This window comes from Physella acuta, unplaced genomic scaffold (genome assembly GCF_028476545.2).
Source record: "Physella acuta isolate Inbredline_101_S28 unplaced genomic scaffold, ASM2847654v3 ptg001024l, whole genome shotgun sequence".
Taxonomy (NCBI): Eukaryota; Metazoa; Mollusca; class Gastropoda; family Physidae; genus Physella; species Physella acuta.
The window spans coordinates 63,666-82,500 of NW_026732541.1; the positions used below are offsets into that span (position 1 = coordinate 63,666).

At 36.8% G+C, this 18,835-nt stretch overlaps 1 protein-coding gene across 1 annotated transcript in view; it reads right to left on the reverse strand.

Annotated features, from left to right (window-relative positions):
- Nucleotides 1-5,902: 5,902 nt before the first annotated feature.
- LOC131954743 (uncharacterized) overlaps nucleotides 5,903-18,835 on the reverse strand; it is a 23,416-nt gene continuing 10,483 nt past the window's right edge. Inside the window, exons 9-17 of the mRNA XM_059318489.1 lie at nucleotides 17,617-17,709; nucleotides 17,234-17,377; nucleotides 16,237-16,288; nucleotides 15,808-15,922; nucleotides 13,143-13,337; nucleotides 10,320-10,511; nucleotides 8,921-9,100; nucleotides 7,891-8,037; nucleotides 5,903-6,021 (exon numbers count right to left, since the gene is read on the reverse strand). Coding sequence (XP_059174472.1) covers nucleotides 5,903-6,021; nucleotides 7,891-8,037; nucleotides 8,921-9,100; nucleotides 10,320-10,511; nucleotides 13,143-13,337; nucleotides 15,808-15,922; nucleotides 16,237-16,288; nucleotides 17,234-17,377; nucleotides 17,617-17,709 — 1,237 coding nt within the window. The remainder of the gene's footprint in view (nucleotides 6,022-7,890; nucleotides 8,038-8,920; nucleotides 9,101-10,319; nucleotides 10,512-13,142; nucleotides 13,338-15,807; nucleotides 15,923-16,236; nucleotides 16,289-17,233; nucleotides 17,378-17,616; nucleotides 17,710-18,835) is intronic.

Consider the following 18,835-nt stretch of genomic DNA (forward strand, 5'->3'; position numbering starts at 1 on the left):
GGCAGAGGAGGGGTTATGGCAGAGGAGGGGTTATGGCAGAGGAGGGGTTATGGTAGAGGAGGGGTCATGGTAGAGGAGGGGTCATGGTAGAGGAGGGGTCATGGTAGATGAGGGGTTATGGTAGAGAAGGGGTCATGGCAGTAGGGGGGTCATGACAGTGTAGAGGTCATGACAGAGGAGGGGTCACGGTAAAGATAGGGTTGTGGTAGTGGGGACAAGTGAATGATGAAGTCTTGGAGATGATTGGGTCATAATGAGGGGTTAAGGTAGTGAAGGGGTCATGAAGGTGAACGGGTAGTGGCAAGAAAGGGGTCATGATAGGGATCGTGGTCGTTATTTGGTCGAGGGAATAAAAAAAGATAATGATAAAAAGGGGACATGTAGAAACAGGGACTCATTGGGATCAGTGTTCATGGGGATTAAGATTTTTATGACTGTACAGGGGTCAGATGGATTAAGGGGTCATTGGGATCAACGTTGATGGGGATCAGGGAAGTGAAGAGGTCTGTAGGGCCCTCTGATTGAGATTCTTATAACGGTGAATGGGTCAAAGGGATTTAGGTGTCATTTAAAAAAAAAAAGTTTCCACAGCAGTGAACGTATACTAGAACTCAATTAATGAAAGTGTGTTTGTGAGAGTTGTAGAGGGGTGGGGGGGGGGGGGGAAGAGATGCTTGTGTGTGTTCTTACCCTTAATTTTTACCCACTGTATCAATACACGATCTTTGACCTTTGATGTTCTTAGATTAAGGACAAAAAAACAGACATCTCTTTACCAAATGGCGTCACTGTGGTGGTGCTGGGTGGGCGATCCTCCCCCCAGGTTCTGTGTTTTTTCTTGTCAAATAAACGTCCCCTGGGGCGTGGGGAATCAGTAGCCCGCCCCCGGCGCCAGCGAATGTTCCTGGGTCGCCTATTTTACTTACGTCATAACAAATGTATTATAAATTTTAAAGGTGAATTTACAACCATATTCAGTGACAATTTCGTACCTTCACTTAATCTTATACGATGTTATACCACTTAACCCACGTTATACTATTTCATATTATGTGATACCGTTTTGTATCATACCATACAAAACCACATCATTCCACATCTCATTTACTCCGAGACGTCTCCCACCTTCCAACGCCATCCAACTACTCACCTTTTCACGTACACATCAACCGACACCCTGACATCGACCACCCCCACCCCTTAAAATCATCCCCCCCCCCCAGTAACATCTGTAACACCGTACACAGCAGAGAAACCAGTTCTAAAGTCCATTGTCACACGCCTTGCTTATGTATCTGTTACATAAATATCAAATATTCTTGACAGCTTTCCTTTGGAGTCCAGAAAAGATGTTCTGATTCACATAATACAGTTTCTAATCACGTATTTCATTTTTTTTCCAGGTTTGTGTCGCGACAGTTAAAGTAGAGTTCATCTGTTTGATTGTCCAGTCGCCTTTGTTTTCTTGAGTTAGGTATCCATCAGAGCAGGGCGGACGATCTAGTGATTTGAACCCGGATTAACAGTCTAGCTCTCTACCGCTAGGCCACACCGCCCCGTACATGTATTGAATACAAACAAAATATGTTTTAAGAGTTAAAGAAAATTGGGATTTTTAACCCGATAATTCTTGTGCAGGAACATAGCTATGCAAATATGACCCAGTGAACTTTGGAAGGGGGGAGGGAGGAGGGATGTTGAACGGCGGAGAAAGAGTAAAAAAAAGGGGGGAGGTATCATCAACACAACCCCTGCCTTTTAACTTTTTAAATTATGTCCACTGCTATAAAACACTTCTTTCATCTGAAGGAGTGTCGGTGGTACATTCGGGAACAATCTGTAGGTGATTCACGTGTTAATAGCTAGTGGTGGTCGTGTTCTGACCGCGACTATCTTAATCTGGACGATTAAGGTTGTGAGGGGGTGGGCTATTTGACCTGTATTGTGTACAGCTCCGGGACGGGGGGAGGGGAGGAGGGTGACCTACAGGAGTCAGGTCAGGTGGTGCAGGGCGGGAAAAGTTTAGTTTTATGAAGGGAGGGGCGGGTAGGGGGGTGGCTCTGTGAAAGGCAGGGGGAAGGGGTGAGGTCAGGGGGAACCACCGAGCGTCTTGAATGGAATGTCTGGCAGGTCTGTGAACTCGAGGGCTGAACCCACGCCGTGAATGGACGGGGGGATCATCAGGCGAAAGGTGAAGGTCAATACGGCTGTGGGATAAAAAAACACATTTATTGCCCTTTTTTTTTTTTTACAAAAAACATTAATGATGGGTAAATTTAAAACATGTTAGGGATTCGGGTGAAGGTGGGTTGTAAGGCCATCAAGGTCTAGGTGGGGGGGGGGGACGACTTTAAGGCCATCAGAAGTTAAGGTGGGTGGTGCTTAAGCGTGGGACGGTACTAAATCAACACCACGATATGCAGAAATGAGAAATACACTAAAAAACATGTGGCTATAAAATTAAACGATTAAAAAAACCCTGTTCAGTACTTCACTGGTGAATGATAAGTTAAGTTAAACCATGACACAGATGTTCATTTTTTTTTAATAGTGGGGTTAGCTTTAGGGTTACTTACTAGCTAGATAGGTGTAGGCTACTCATTGACAATTCTAAATCAACATTTATGCAACCCACGTTTTATTATTAGCAGTAGTATTTCAACAATACAGTTATATAAACTATTCTCTCTAGTATGATGAAAAGGCCTTAAGAATCAATAGCTTGTTCATTCAGCTAATACTGGTCTCACTTCATTGAGCTCTGAGACTGTAGGGAAACTCTATGGCATATAATGGCAGGTCTAGTTTTGGGTAGAAAAAGTCATTTTAAAATAAAGAATCGTTTATTAAATGTCAACTATTGGATACAGTAAGAAAACGAAATCAACGTCAGTAAAAAAAACACAAAAAAAACGGAAAAAAAAAATACAACGCCTGAAAGCAAAGAAAACCACCAGTGGAATAAAAAAAAAAAACAACTACCACCCAAAGAAAATAAAACCACCGATTATTTACAAAATTTCACCACACACCCAGTACAAAAGTCACTGTTACTTGACCCTTACCCTTTGACCTTCACGCTCCAGATGTTCCCCCCTCTCTCGCCACGCGTTAATCAATTAACCCATTAATTACCCGATCAACAGCTGTTTTGGGCGCTCACATTTGTGCCAGCTATCTACGTAGTTCCTGACCTTGAGCCCAGGGTCATCACCAGTGGTCCAATAACGGGGTGGAAGAAAAAATATTTCCATAGGAAGTAGTTTCCCCTTCCAGCCCCGCCCCCCTCTACGCTAATGGCTTTACATTAATTAGGGGAATAATTAATTTGGGATACGCACAACGTATCATGTTGCGTAAAACGCTGGTAGACAAAAGAAAAAAACAGGTCGTATTACGCAGCAGTTTTTTTCTAAACTGTAACAATTATTTTTTATCATACTTACTGCAGCTTAACAATAAGTATGATTAAAACAAATGTGTTTACTCTTTTAAAAATGCAATCTTTCGCAGAATAGCGCGGTATTTAAAAAAACAAAACATAAATCATTAATTGCTATATCGTAATCTTGCATTTGAAAAACTACAATCAATTTTAGGGTAGCAATCATATTTAGGGTAGGTTAGTATCTGAAAAATTACAATCAATTTTCAGATAGTCTAGCCTTAACAGTCAAAATTGCCGTAGCATAGTTTAACACTGGAAATTGTTTTTAAAAAATCCCGATTTGCTTTCTAGAGTATAGCAGAAAATACAACATCAGCTACTATCACACGTTGCTTTCTGTAAAGTAGTGATGGCAACATTAGTATCACTAGCCACCATTTTAATTGGAGAAAATGTCAAGTCAGCAACATACTGCGGGGATTATAACATTCTCCCCCGTGTTACAAGATATTTGTTTAATTAAACTAGATGACTGTATTAGAAAACATATAAGTGCTAAATGTCAACATTGTAAACATAAATTAGGTGCTGAATATCACCTACATTTAGCCGAGTTATTTTTAAGCCTTAACTGATATCACTTCATCTGTTTTCCCTCGCTTCGTTTGGTATTTTACCTAAGTGTTCAACTTCGTTGTGCGGTGTAGTTTTAACACCTATCATCAAATTACTTTAGAGTATCGATATAGGTATAATTGGAAGGATTCGTGCGGTTTCGAATGATGGCGTGGGAGGGCTATTTTTACTGGTCTAAACACGTATTATGGAGGTGTGTGCGTTATTTTTATTTGTGTCACATGGGTAGGTTTTTTGTCACACCAAGCAGTATGGACATGGGTAGGTTTTTTGTCACATCATGCACTATGGGCATGGGTAGGTTTTTTGTCACATCATGCATTATGGGCATGGGTAGGTTTTTTGTCACATTCTGCATTATGGGCATGGGTAGGTTTTTTTGTCACATTAAGCAGTATGGACATGAGTAGGTTTTTTGTCACATTATGCATTATGGGCATGGGTAGGTTTTTTTGTCACATTAAGCAGTATGGACATGAGTAGGTTTTTTGTCACATTATGCATTATGGGCATGGGTAGGTTTTTTTGTCACATTAAGCAGTATGGACATGAGTAGGTTTTTTGTCACATTATGCATTATGGGCATGGGTAGGTTTTTTTGTCACATTAAGCAGTATGGACATGAGTAGGTTTTTTGTCACATTATGCATTATGGGCTTGGGTAGGTTATGGTTTTGTGAAATCATCGATGTCATTAAACAGACGTTCATTCCAACTTGCACATCATGACTCCACTTCTTCAAATCCATGACTCCGACACCACACCCTGACTCCTAAGTCTAACATAAGCGATACTTTCACGCACGTATTGTGGTTGTGCACTTCCTCGCCAGTGTGGTGGCGTGGGTTATCATTAAGTTAGAGTACATTGTTATCCAGCGTATCTGGGCCGCTCTTTGACACAGTAACTCGATAGCCCGAGAAATTAATGGCCCCTGTTTAGTTAATTGGGAGCCGTGTGGCGTCAATTATTGAGATAAATATCTGAGTGGTCTTTTAAAAAAAAATGATTTTGTGTTCTCGTTGTGTACTTTAGGTTAGGAGATGGTGGTGGAACAATTGAATGATAAACCGACTGACATTTGGGGGGGATCTAGGTTCTCATCTGTTGCAAGTTACTTAGTTTTGATAGTTATGTAATTACTGTAGGGAAGGGGGAGAGGTTTGGGGTTTAAACAATTACGTGTTAAATTATATGTGTCTTATAAATTATCTCTAATATAAGTAAGGTTAGTATATATTATACAAAAGCGTCTCTGCATCCAGTGTAAGTGTGTGTCTCTACACCACCTCATTCCAACATTGTTAGATGTTTGGTATCACTACTCTCAAGTAATCCCCTTTGTTCATAACACCCAAGGTATAACCCACCGACCTTGTTCATGAGAGCTAGCGTTCAACGCACCAACTGACCATAATTTAGTTCATAAGACATACGGTCCAACCCAGCATATGACTGATTTGTTAAGACCCAGTGTCAAACACACCAACTGACTACTTTGTCCATAAGACCCAGTCTCCAACCCTCATACTGAACACCTTGTTCATAAGAACCATAGTCTAATCCTCCGACTGACCATTTAGTTCATAGACCCAGTGTCCAACCCTCCTACTGAACACCTTGTTCATAAGACCCAGGGTCCAACTCACCAACTGACCACTTTCTTCATAAGACCCAGCGTTCATCCCTCGGACCGACCACCACGTTGAGAAATCTCCAACCCACTAACTACACACAGGCTCCGATCCTATCTGTCCAGCATCTGCTAAATAAGCAAGCAGTAAAACATGGCTTGGGGTCAAGGGTGAAAAGGTCAGACAGGTTACCCCAGGCCTGCCAGTGGTCGAGTTGTTGCCCAGTTGTCAGCCAATAGCCACTCACGGGGGAAGTTTAATCTGGATGCTGGGGGAACCTCCCCGGGGGTCGGGTGAGGCACGTGACCGGGGGTCCTGGTAGTCTATCTGATACGGTGGGGCAGTTCTGTGGAGATGGTCGTCTGGTCAAGACATTTGATAACAAATATACAAGGGTACGGGGGAGGGGGGTGAGGCTGGATATTGGGAGTTGGATAGGGACCTGTTGTTTAGAGGTCAGTGAGAGGTTGTTGTTTTAGATATGAGCGAGTGAAAATTTTATTGCCCGTCCGTTTGAGAGAACAGATAGCATCATGTTTTGTTAAAAGCGTTGAAAATAAAATATGTATTAAACTATTTTGTGCAAGTAAACAACTATCCTTCTCCTTTCGTCTATTGTACTTTTATAGAAAATTCTTTGCGTATTTCACACAGATATATTGATAAAAAACATTTAGTATTAGCTCAAATTATAACAACTTACGATAAACAGTAGTTTTAGCTAATATAGTTAAAAAAAAAAAAAAAAAAAAAAAACATTACTTTGTAAGATGAGCAGAAAACCGTCTGCTATAAAATATTGCTTAAGCCAAATGTTGAGACGTTATTTGCTTCGCTATGAGCAGCTGGTTAAATATCAATACAGATAATCAGTTTACACTCTCTGCTATTTCCAGATATCGAAATTATAATTTTCGGTTGATTTTATCACATTCGCAAGGGTGATAGTAGAAAACGCCGAGAAAACCGCAGAAAATGTTTTTTTTTTAAAAAAAAAGAAAACATTAATTAATTAGTAAAAAGTGAATCAAAACATAATTAATTCACAATTTTATGTCACTGTGCATTGCCATCGAACTTTGATGTAGTGACAAGTTTGAAACTGATCGGTCCGGTAATAGTTATATTTTTTGATAAAATCTAAAACAGATTAAGGTAGTACTTCCGATCACCGGAAATCAGTCAAAATTTGACATCCTCAAGAAAAAAAATATATTATACCTATGTATAAAATTTAATGTTGTATGTATTTTGGAATGCGACAATAAAGTTCCACCTTCGGATATCGAGGATCTCTCGAAAGTTGATAATAATTATAAGTATAAGATCTTATAATTACATGTGAAATATTGTCTACTGAACTCAACCTAACTGAAACTATACTCAAGTTATCTTATTTCCATTTATATAAAGTACCACTTCCTGTTATCGGAAACATTTCAACAAATACCGATTGATATGTCCGCTGATATTTCTTTGTCAAATACAAATCTATTTCTCAAACTGAAATATCTCAAACAAAAATAGAAACAAAAAATAAATGTAAAAAAAAAACATTTTCATTTAGTTTAATAGGTAAATTTTACCTAGTAATTTACATTTTTAAACATCTAAATTAAATACAAATACACAATTCTAATAAGTGTAACGAATAAAGACACACGATTCGGAACTTGAGAAAAGTCATTTCATGTTTAGAATTTCTGTATCAAATAGAAGTGTTCAATTTAGACATGTTCTACACCTTCATCCTTCGTTCGTACTTCTTCTAAAATTAAAAACGAGAATTTTTTTTTAAAATCACTAACTTAACTATTAATATAAGCACATAAACAAAAACAAAAACTCGAGGAAATACACTGATATATATATTAGATATATATATATATATATATATATATATATATATATATATATATATATATATATATATATATATATATATATATATATATATATATATTCTCACATTCGAAAATTTAACAAAAATCTAATTTTTCACCCAAAAAAAAAAACAACCCAAGATTTCGGTCCATTTCTTACCTGACCATGTTTAAATGGTCAGAGTTCATTTGTGTTTTGTTTTTTTTTTGTTTTGTTTGGGTTATCTTTGTTCTGGTTTCATGTATTGATTCATTTCATTGTTTTTGGATTTAGTTTGAAAGGCCTCTACTTATGTTTTCTAATGGACGGAAACAAAAATATATGACAGCTTATTATTTCAAACATACCTGTATCTATATCTTCAAGTTTTGACAGAATCAGAATGACTAAAATGCAGATGAGCAGAATGTAAAGTAGGTTTTTTTCCGAGATAGGCGACGGTAGAGTCAGCACATAGTCATCAGGATTAAACGCAATAAAGTTGTTTTTTAAACCTGTTAGGATATTAACAACAAATAAAGTTGCTTGTTTGTTCAAACGTATGAAATCAAAACCAATGTGACAAAATGACATAATAAAAACATATTTAAAATAATTCATCGTTAACAGCAGTAATAAATATCTAAATAATAATATCACAATGTAATTTCAAGGGAGATGGGTGGCCTAGCGGTAGAGCGCTAGACTTAAAAGTCTCGAGTGCGAATCAGGGTTTAACCAGTAGAACGTACCTGAGTCCCATTCATTTTAGGTAAACAAAGTCGACTGGGCATAGTGCTGACTACATGTACCCTTGTATACCAAGTCCATTGAAACAAATGAACTCTACTTCATCTGCCTCACGTGTCTTGGGCACAAATGAGTCAAGATGATACAGTGAGTATTTCTTCTTGTCCATTTTGTTCTTAATTGTAAAGTATGACAGGATGTCCTTCAATACAACAATGTATAACGTGTGAACTTCCTGTTATACACCATATAAGATGTTGTCTATAATTACTGCCTGCTTTTCTTCCTGGAATTAGCTTCCAAAGCCTTTGTCTACCAAAGAACAAAATTTAAGGAAGCGGTTGTTTGATTTTTGGAATGTCCTCTTCTAGATGGTTTGTTCTCTCCAGTGGGCTCGAACTCATGACTACTCGGCTTAGCAACCACGAGAAAAAACCGACCCTACCACGCCGACAGTGAAGCCTGCATATAATCAGAGCTAATTGCAAACAGTAGAATTTGAATTGTACAGAATTGTCGGAATGTTGTAAAAATGTCTCTCTCGTTTTAACAGGCCTAAAATATTCAAATAATATGTGATGCCTAGAGAGAATTAAATGATATTAACGCAACATCACATTTCCTATTTTAACTAAAACAAGTCCTTACTTCCAAATATTTCTATTTCGCACATTTCAAATTTCGGATCGCTCGTTTTTACTTCTATTTTGTGCATCGGCTTGTTCGTATGGATAAATGAAGGACCTCTTGTGTGAGTTGTAAGCTTGAGGTAATGCACGGTGTGATTGAACTGGTCGGTACAGGTCACTTCAAATGTTGTTGGCGTGTCTGAAAAAAAAATTAAAACGATTTAATTTAAATACTAGCGTACCCGTCCAGCGTTGCTGCGGTCTAGTCCAACACGCCGGTGACGAAATATTTTGAGGGTTTTATTAACGCGTAAACAATCTCAAGTTTTCTAGACGTATGACTTTGTTTTCTTAAATTTGAGTTATTTAAATGTAGCAAATCTGCGTGTTATTTGTAAGATCTTAGTTGTTGAGGCGCAGTTTTAAATGAACCATACGCTCCGCCTTCCTCGAAAACCATCTGTTACACTACGACCACTGGAAATAGAGGCATCAACGTGTACACTACTTTAGGGTACCGGATGATGGCAGTTGTTCGATTTATCCATCGGTTTTAGTAGTAGAATATGTACTGAGCAGTGAGAGATATTAAAAATATATCTAGTGGCTTTAGTGCTCATAGGGGCGGCAGAAGACGCATCTGGTTTATAGATACGATTATAGTAGCACACCATATCCAAAATGTATAGCGCTTTTTAAAGTGAACGTAGGCATCATAGTGTAGCACCCGATACTACGAAGGCCGATATGACAGAGGACGCCTGTTGTTCGATTTAGTCAGTAGTCTTTAATAAATGGCACGTTTTAAAATAAATGTAGGTTCTATAGTGTTCATGGGGGTGTCCAGGGCTATATCGGTCACTCATCAGTCGAGGCGCCGGCAAGTATGTCTGGTACAATTTTACCGTTGAATCCATTTGTATTCCTAACACCTAATGCATGAAGCTCTTCTAAGGGATATCAAGATAGCTACTCGGGAGCACATCTGACTTTTATTTCTATATACCGTATATTGAGAAAAATCGTATCATGCTGGGGCGCCGCCCTAAGAAATAATTTTTTTTTCGCAGAAACCTTTCCGGGAGTATTGTCAACTCTCCAAAGTTTCAAGGCGATCGGAAAAATGATGTCAAAACACGTCCGACTTTTGTTTTAGAATACAAAACAAAAAAATCACTGAAAAAAAAAATCGCATCAAGGCCTACATACTGCCGAGGCGCCGATCGTCCTTAATTTAAATTCTTTTTTTCCCTCTCAGAAACCTTTTCACGAGCATTCTCAAAGATTCCTTAGAGTGTTGTGAGGGAGAGCGCTTACATTTGTATATGCGCGTTTGTTTGTTTGTTTGGTTGGTTGGTTGTTTGTTTGTTTGTGTGCCCATATTTGTACAATAAACTTAATATAAAACCTTGACATACCACCAGGATAAATGACGATTCTGAATACATTTTTCACCCCTTCAAACTCGATAAAAATTCTATCTGTCGTGTTGGTTGAAATGCAGGTGTTGTATCGACCTCCGTCGGTGATTGATTGGAGCAGCGTGTCGTTGTCGGCTAATCCTGGGATACTTACTTTGGCCGATCGATGCAACTTTACTAATCCTTGTGCTGCCAAGAAATATGTAAATAAAATGTGTCAATCTCTATACATAACAAGCGTACCCGTCGGCGTTGCTGCGGTACAGTCCTACAAAGTGACGAAACATATTTTTAAGGGTTTCATCAACACATAACCAATCGGGTATTTTTAAACAAGTGAGGCGTGTTTATAAATAGAAAATATCTAAATATAAACCCGGTGCACCGCGTTAAAATTTCATTGTTTTTTTTTTCATCTCAGACACCTCCCAATGTGTATTCGCAACAACTTTCCAAAGTTTCACGGCAATCGGAAGTAAACTGCGGTAATGCATAAAAAAACATAAAAACACACACAATCAGCATTGTTCAAATACGGAAGGTCCATTCACTTCCTAATTTCTACTGTCACTCCGCAACATGTAGCTTGCTGGTTTTTTTTATTTCGGTCACTTCTAATATTTGAAATAACTAAAGCCTTAAAAATTGTGAACTCGGGAACCGAACCAAAAACGTATCAATTGTGCACTTTGCAATTAGTTATATAGCAAACTTAATTAGACGTAAGGGAAAATTTTATCCTTTACATCGTTTAGTATTAGGTTATTGGCGTAATTCAGTTTTTAACTGTTTAAAATAAATGATTAGCCTATTTATACTACAATATGTTTATTTTTTAATTTTTTTTAACATAATGGGTCATCCATTTATGACGTCCACAAAAATTCCGGATTTTCGGACGTTCGCTAAAATTTAACACTTACTACCAATTTACCAGTTCAGTAACATGTAGTGTGTGGCTACAGGACATTACCCCCCTGGAAATTTCCCCTCGGACATTCCCCCCCCCCGTATTTACCCCCCCCCCGGAGCAATTACCCCCCTGTCAATTACCCCCATGTCAATTACCCCCCCCCCCCGGGGAATTACCCCCCCCCCCCTCTCAAGTTAGAATCCTAACTCTAACTAGAATTCTATACCTTTATACTACTTTATTCCAAACCTTAAGAAAAAGACCAAAACCTAAGCATCCACCTTAGCCTTAAACTTCACACAAAACCAAAACCAACTCTGACACAACCCTAACCCTAACCCTAACCCTAACCCTAACCCTAACCCTAGCCCTAAACCTAACCCTAAACCTAGCCCTAACCTTAACCCTAACCCTAGCCCTAGCCCTAGCCCTAAACCTAACCCTAACCCTAAACCTAGCCCTAACCCTAACCCTTACTCTAACCCTGTCCGGGGGGTAATGTCCTACTGGGGGGGTAATTGACAGGGGGGTAATTGACAGGGGGTAATTGACAGGGGGGTAATTACTCTGGGGGGATAATGTCGGGGGGGGGGAATGTCCGGGGGGTAATTGACAGGGGGGAAATGCCCTGTTCCCGTAGTGTGTGCCTATTTACTTCTTCCTCTTCTTCGTTCTTAATTATTAGTGTTGAAGGGGATCGAGATTTATCTGCCAGTGGGTTTGAACTCGAGACTTTGTTCGAATTTATCAACCATGAGCTTTTTGCCGACTCGACCACGCCTCCAACACAATTAAGCGTTACGTGTCAACTGGTTATGCGCCATTGAGGCCATTGACTCCGATTTCAGCCTGCTTTTCTTTTTGGATTTGCTTCCATAGCCTTTGTCCAACCAAGAACAAACTACAAGGCAGCAGTTGTTAAATTTTGGAGTTGTCTCTCCTAGAAGAGTGGCACACCCCAGCTAACGAGCCTCATCTGCCCGAGGGTTCGACTCGACTCGACCACGCCGAACCCCCCTATTTACTGATACGGCTCTATTATTTTCGATAATGTTTATTATTAGGCCTTTATATTAAAAGTATTTTAAAATTGCTGTTTTTTTTTTAAATTACAGTTTTGAGAGTTGTGGCAGGCTGATGAGTGACGTCGTTGTAGGTGTCAGGTCATGGTTTTTAATGAAGATTAGTGACGATCGGGAAAGAGGGGAGGTAAAAATCGTCACATATCTCGACATTACTTATATTATAGATGACCCCGGTGTAGGTGTTAATCAGGTGCTTCATTTACACGCTGCTGTATTGTTGTTTTAATTTCACGTTTTACACGCAGGATAAGAGTTTTATGATTGTTTTAAATTCATTGGTGTAGCGAGGTCAGGTGTTACCCCGGTGCTGCATTTAATGGTGTCACCCCACAGGGGCGAAGCGACCCTTCACGGGGACGAACTTTCAATTTTCGATTTGCACTCCCCCCCCCCCCCTCAAACTTTCGATTTGCACCCCCCCCCCCCTCAAACTTTTGATTTGTATTTCTTATAGACTATTTAACACTCGAATTAATCACTTAATTAAGTGGGATTATCATTTTCCTCTATATATTTTGCTATTTTTTGCCTTGGTGTCACCCCCCTAAATGCTATCACCCAGTGCGGTCCGCCCCCTCACTACGCCTCTTTTTAAATTATAAGCACGTCGATGTTAAATTCAACCTGTGGACGTCCACATAGACCTGATCCCCCCCCCCCCCCTCCAACCCCCCCCCCCACACACACGTCCACAAACGTCGATTTTTTTCGTACTCCCCCCCCCCCTCCCCATCTCCCCCCTTGTGGTTGTCATAAATGGATGACCCCTATACATAATTAAAATAACAACAACATTAAATCAAATACACAATCTTTACCTACCACCGTTTATGTTCAAGGTACATACAGACACAGCTTTTTGTATGTTCACGAACATTCTTCTGTTCAATGTTGAGGATGTAAGCTGGAGTGTGAATCGTGTCGGCGTCTCCTCGTTCACCAAAACACGTTTCCTTACGTAACCCTTTACTTTCCGATCGTAGACACTAACAACGATGTCGGACTCGATTAATTGCGCTGGTGTAGTTTTAAAAGAAATTAATAAACCCTGTGTTATTACTAAAAGTTAATTACCATTTATTTACATCACTTTGCTTTATGTTATAATACTGATCAAATTTGGAAAAAAATTAGTGATACTATGTAATTACATTGCTACATTACGATAATAAATTAAGTCTATAATAAAAATTAGGATCTGTGTGATGACGGATGATTTAGGGTATTTGCAATATGTTTTAATCATTCTAATCAGTGGCGTAGCGAGGTCTGGTGTCACCCGCCGGTGCCGCACTTAATGGTGTCAACCCCCCCCCCCCCCCACCCCCCAGAGGCGTAGCGACCCGGGGACAAACTTTCAAATTTTCGATTTGCACCCCCCCGCTCAAATTTTCGATTTGCACCCCCCCCCCCCTCAAATTTTCGATTTGCATTGCACCCCCCCTCAAGTTTTTCTCTATATATTTTGCTATTTTTTGCCTTGGTGTCACCCCCCCCCCTAAATGGTGTCACCCAGTGCGGTCCGCCCCCCCCCCCCCCCCCCCCCCGCTGCGCCTCTGATTCTAGTTAATCAGTGTAATAGTATAGGTAGAAAATGAGTTGGATTGCAGTAGTATGTATTCACTGTGAAGCTATATTAATTAATTTCCGCATTCAGCTTAATTAAGCTACAGGTCACAAAGATAATTACCTGGTTCTTTTAAGACTAGATTGAAGGATATGAGGTAAAAATTCTCGATTAATTCAATGTAAATTGTGTTGTTTTCCGGTACGCGACAGGACGCTTCATCTCCGTCAAAAAACTCTTCGGGTACAACTACATAAATAAAAGACGCTAAATCCTCTGGTGTCGTGGCGTGAAATAAAGAAAAAAATGAAAAAAAAAAAAGATTAAAAATAATTTAGTATTCAACATTTATTTATAATAATTATTATAATTATAATCATAATAGTTACATTTTAATTACCATGATTATAATAATAATGTAATTATAATTAAAGTATAATAATTATTAATACAAAATAATTGTTATTATTATAATTTTGGTATACTCATTATAATTATATTTAAATTATATTTGTTCGATAATACAGCAATGCCAATGCTTTCAAATTTCACGACAAATATATTACTCCTCTTTAATAATAATAATAATAATTTTATATATATATATATATATATATATATATATATATATATATATATATATATATATATATATAAAGAAGAAAACTTAGTCCGATGGAGAGGTTTGGCGTTAGTCCTTTGCCCTACAGGTTCAACAAATAGTTGCTATTTATAGCGAACTATATTAAAATTGAATTCTTTCTGATGTTCCAATTTTTTTTTTACAAGATGAAACAATGTACAAAAAAAAATTGAAGTACAAAGTATATTGTACTTTGCATTCATAAATATCCATTTTTTTATGTTTTAGATTTAATCTCATTTAAAGACCCAATGGATTTGGAGCCATGCGTACTTTGTATTAGTGATTTAGATCTGGTATATGGTATGAAAAGAGAAAAATATGACCATGTACATATACATACATATTTTTCTACATAATATATTATGATAAACCCCACGCATAATGTTTTGACTCATATAAAAACCTCACCCGTCATACAATCCTCACCGAACCAGCCCTTATGGCAATCAGCTTCGTAGCATGCACCAGTGAGCTTGTTGCAAAAAAGTTTGGGACATTTACATTGACGATCACATAGGGCACCATAGAATCCTAACGGACACTCTGTTGTGTTGAAAGAACATTTTTCTTATATAGTCTGATGGTAATTAAATGAAATACGTGTGCATATGTGTATGTGTATGTATATAATCAACATTCGAATATATATATATATATATATATATATATATATATATATATATATATATATATATATATATATATATATATATATATATATATACATATAATATACATATATATTGAGTATATATACATACATACATATATATATATATATATATATATATATATATATATATATATATATATATATATAATTATACTTATATATATTTTTATTTATTTATTTATTTTTATTTATTTATTTATTTTTATTTATTTAATTTTATTTATTTATTTATTTATTTACTTGTTTATATATATTTGTAGAAATATTAGACATTTTCCATAGCTCAGATAATTTAAACAGGGATATAAAAAGTATATGAAATGCTTCTTTTTAAAACATTTTCAGGTTTAAAAATAAAATTAAAACTATACGTTTTGCTTTACGTGAAAGTAAACCATTTGAATGCAAGTAGGCCCTACATGTCAGAAAGAAGTATAACTGTTGTAAATCTGTATCAGTCCTCATAAGCCGTTGATGAAAACTGTCAAACTAAAGCGAACAAGGCAATGTTATTTCTCGCTGTAAATTACATGCCTGAGTGTAGTTCTAATTTTTATTTAAATAATTAAATAACACATGTTTTTCGCAATGGGTACATAACCTTCTGTTGCTGAATAGGTTAAAGTTGTCATTATTAAATTGCCCCATTCATCTTCTTCATGATCTTGGACGTCCACTATGTTAACTTTTCCTGATTTCAGTTCGTCGATAAAAGTCTGCAGATTGTATAACTGCTTACGATTTTTCACAATAGTTATAACATTTAAGGAATTTTAAATTATATAGTCTGACATTTTTTTACTCATGAAATGTTCATAGTTTTACACACTCACGGAAACATTTTTGTATAGACAGTCAAACAATTGTTTTTAAAAGACTAAGTTTTTAGATTTTCATTGTTTACCTTATATAAACCAGGTGTGGACATAGCATGATGAATATAATGCCACATGGACCTTCTGTTTACCTTATATAAGCCAGGTGTAGACCTAGAATGATGAATATAATGCCACATGGACCTTCAGTTTACCTTATATAAGCCAGGTGTAGACCTAGAATTATGAATATAATGCACCCTAGACCTTCTGTTTACCTTATATAAGCCAGGTGTAGACCTAGAATGATGAATATAATGCCACATGGACCTTCTGTTTACCTTATATAAGCCAGGTGTTGACCTAGAAAGATGAATATAATGCCACATGGATCTTCTGTTTACCTTATATAAGCCAGGTGTAGACCTAGAATGATGAATATAACGCCACATGGACCTTCTGTTTACCTTATATAAGCCTGGTGTAGACCTAGAATGATGAATATAACGCCACATGGACCTTCTGTTTACCTTATATAAGCCAGGTGTAGACCCAGAATGATGAATATAATGCCACATAGACCTTATGTTTACCTTATATAAGCCAGGTGTAGACCTAGCATGATGAATATAATGCCACCTAGACCTTCTGTTTACCTTATATAAACCAGGTGTAGACCTAGAATGATGAATATAATGCCACATGGACCTTATGTTTACCTTATATAAGCCAGGTGTAGACCTAGAATGATGAATATAATGCCACATGGACCTTCTGTTTACCTTATATAAGCCAGGTGTAGACCTAGCATGATGAATATAATGCCACCTAGACCATATGTTTACCTTATATAAGCCAGGTGTTGACCTAGCATGATGAATATAATGCCACATGGACCTTCTGTTTACCTTATATAAGCCAGGTGTAGACCTAGAATGATGAATATAATGCCACATGGACCTTCAGTTTACCTTATATAAGCCAGGTGTAGACCTAGAATGATGAATATAATGCCACATGGACCTTCTGGTTACCTTATATAAGCCAGGTGTAGACCTAGAATGATGAATATAATGCCACATGGACCTTCTGGTTACCTTATATAAGCCAGGTGTAGACCTAGCATGATGAATATAATGCCACATGGACCTTATGTTTACCTTATATAAGCCAGGTGTAGACCTAGAATGATGAATATAATGCAACTTAGACGTTTCCGTTCCACTAGTCTTCACCTTCCCGTACACGGAACATCCAAAATTATGTGTCTCTGTGACGTACTTGACGTTATGTTCAAACAGTCGGACAACTCCATACGTCATACCGTTACCCAGATCGTATTTCACCTGCCAAACCCTAGCCATTGTTAAACAAAAGATATTCAATGTTATTTAAGTTTTCCCAATTATTAGTTCTGAAAGATCATACATTCACTTTTAATTTTAATTTCCTTTCCCTTGATTTTGTTTCAGTCACCAGCCTACCCAGCTCTAGTCATTAATAAACAAAAAATATATTTATAGTTAATTAAGTTTCCCAATCAATTTTGAAAGACAATAAAATATATATATAAATCTATTTAAATTTCTACTTGCTTGATTTCGTTTCCGTCAATACGAACATTTTCTATGAATTTTGAGTGAATATTTAAAAAATATTCAAAATTTAAAATCTGAAGGTCTGGTGTGCTGTATAAGAAAGAAAATTTGATACAAGGATAGATACATTTGTTAGTTTTGTTTTCTGGTTTTCTGAAATATATATATATATATATATATATATATATATATATATATATATATATATATATATATATATATATATATATATATATATATATATATAGTTAGTTAAGATATGAAAACGGAATGTAATTGTAGGTGTACAATATCTCAACCGAGCATTAATTTCTATTCCACAGTCACTCAAACTTCAATACATTCACAATCTGCTAACGTGAGAGCATGGTCCACATCCATTCTAAAATGTGTTTTTATATTGTTGCTCAATGGAAAAGATATTCTCAGAGAATAGAACGAAAACGTTGTATTAATAATTATATTTTATAACATTCTAAAGAAACTCTTTCACAATGAAGTAGACATTTGTCCATTATAATCGAACTATTACACTATGAAGTAGATATTTGTCCATTATAGAAAAAAATCTTACACAATGAAGTAGACATTTGCCCACTATAAAACAACACTTACACAATGAAGTACACATTTGTCCAATATAAAGAAACTCTTAAATAATGAAGTTGACATTGGTCCATTATAAACAAATCCTTACACAATTAAGAAGACATTTATCAATTATAAAAAACCACTTACACAATGAAGTAGACATTTGTCCATTATAAAACACCACTTACACAATGAAGTATACATTTATCCATTATAGAAAAAATCTTACACAATGAAGTAGACATTTTTCCATTATAATACACCACTTACACAATGAAGTAGACATTTTTCCATTATAAAACACCACTTACACAATAAAGTAGACATTTGTCCATTATAAAACACCACTTACACAATGAAGAAGACATTTGTCCATTATAAAACACCACTTACACAATAAAGTAGACATTTGTCCATTATAAAACACCATTTACACAATGAAGTAGACATTTGTCCATTATAAAACACCACTTACACAATGAAGCAGACATTTGTCCATTATAAAACACCACTTACACAATAAAGTAGACATTTGTCCATTATAAAACACCACTTACACAATGAAGTAGACATTTGTCCATTATAAAACACCACTTACACAATGAAGTAGACATTTGTCCATTAT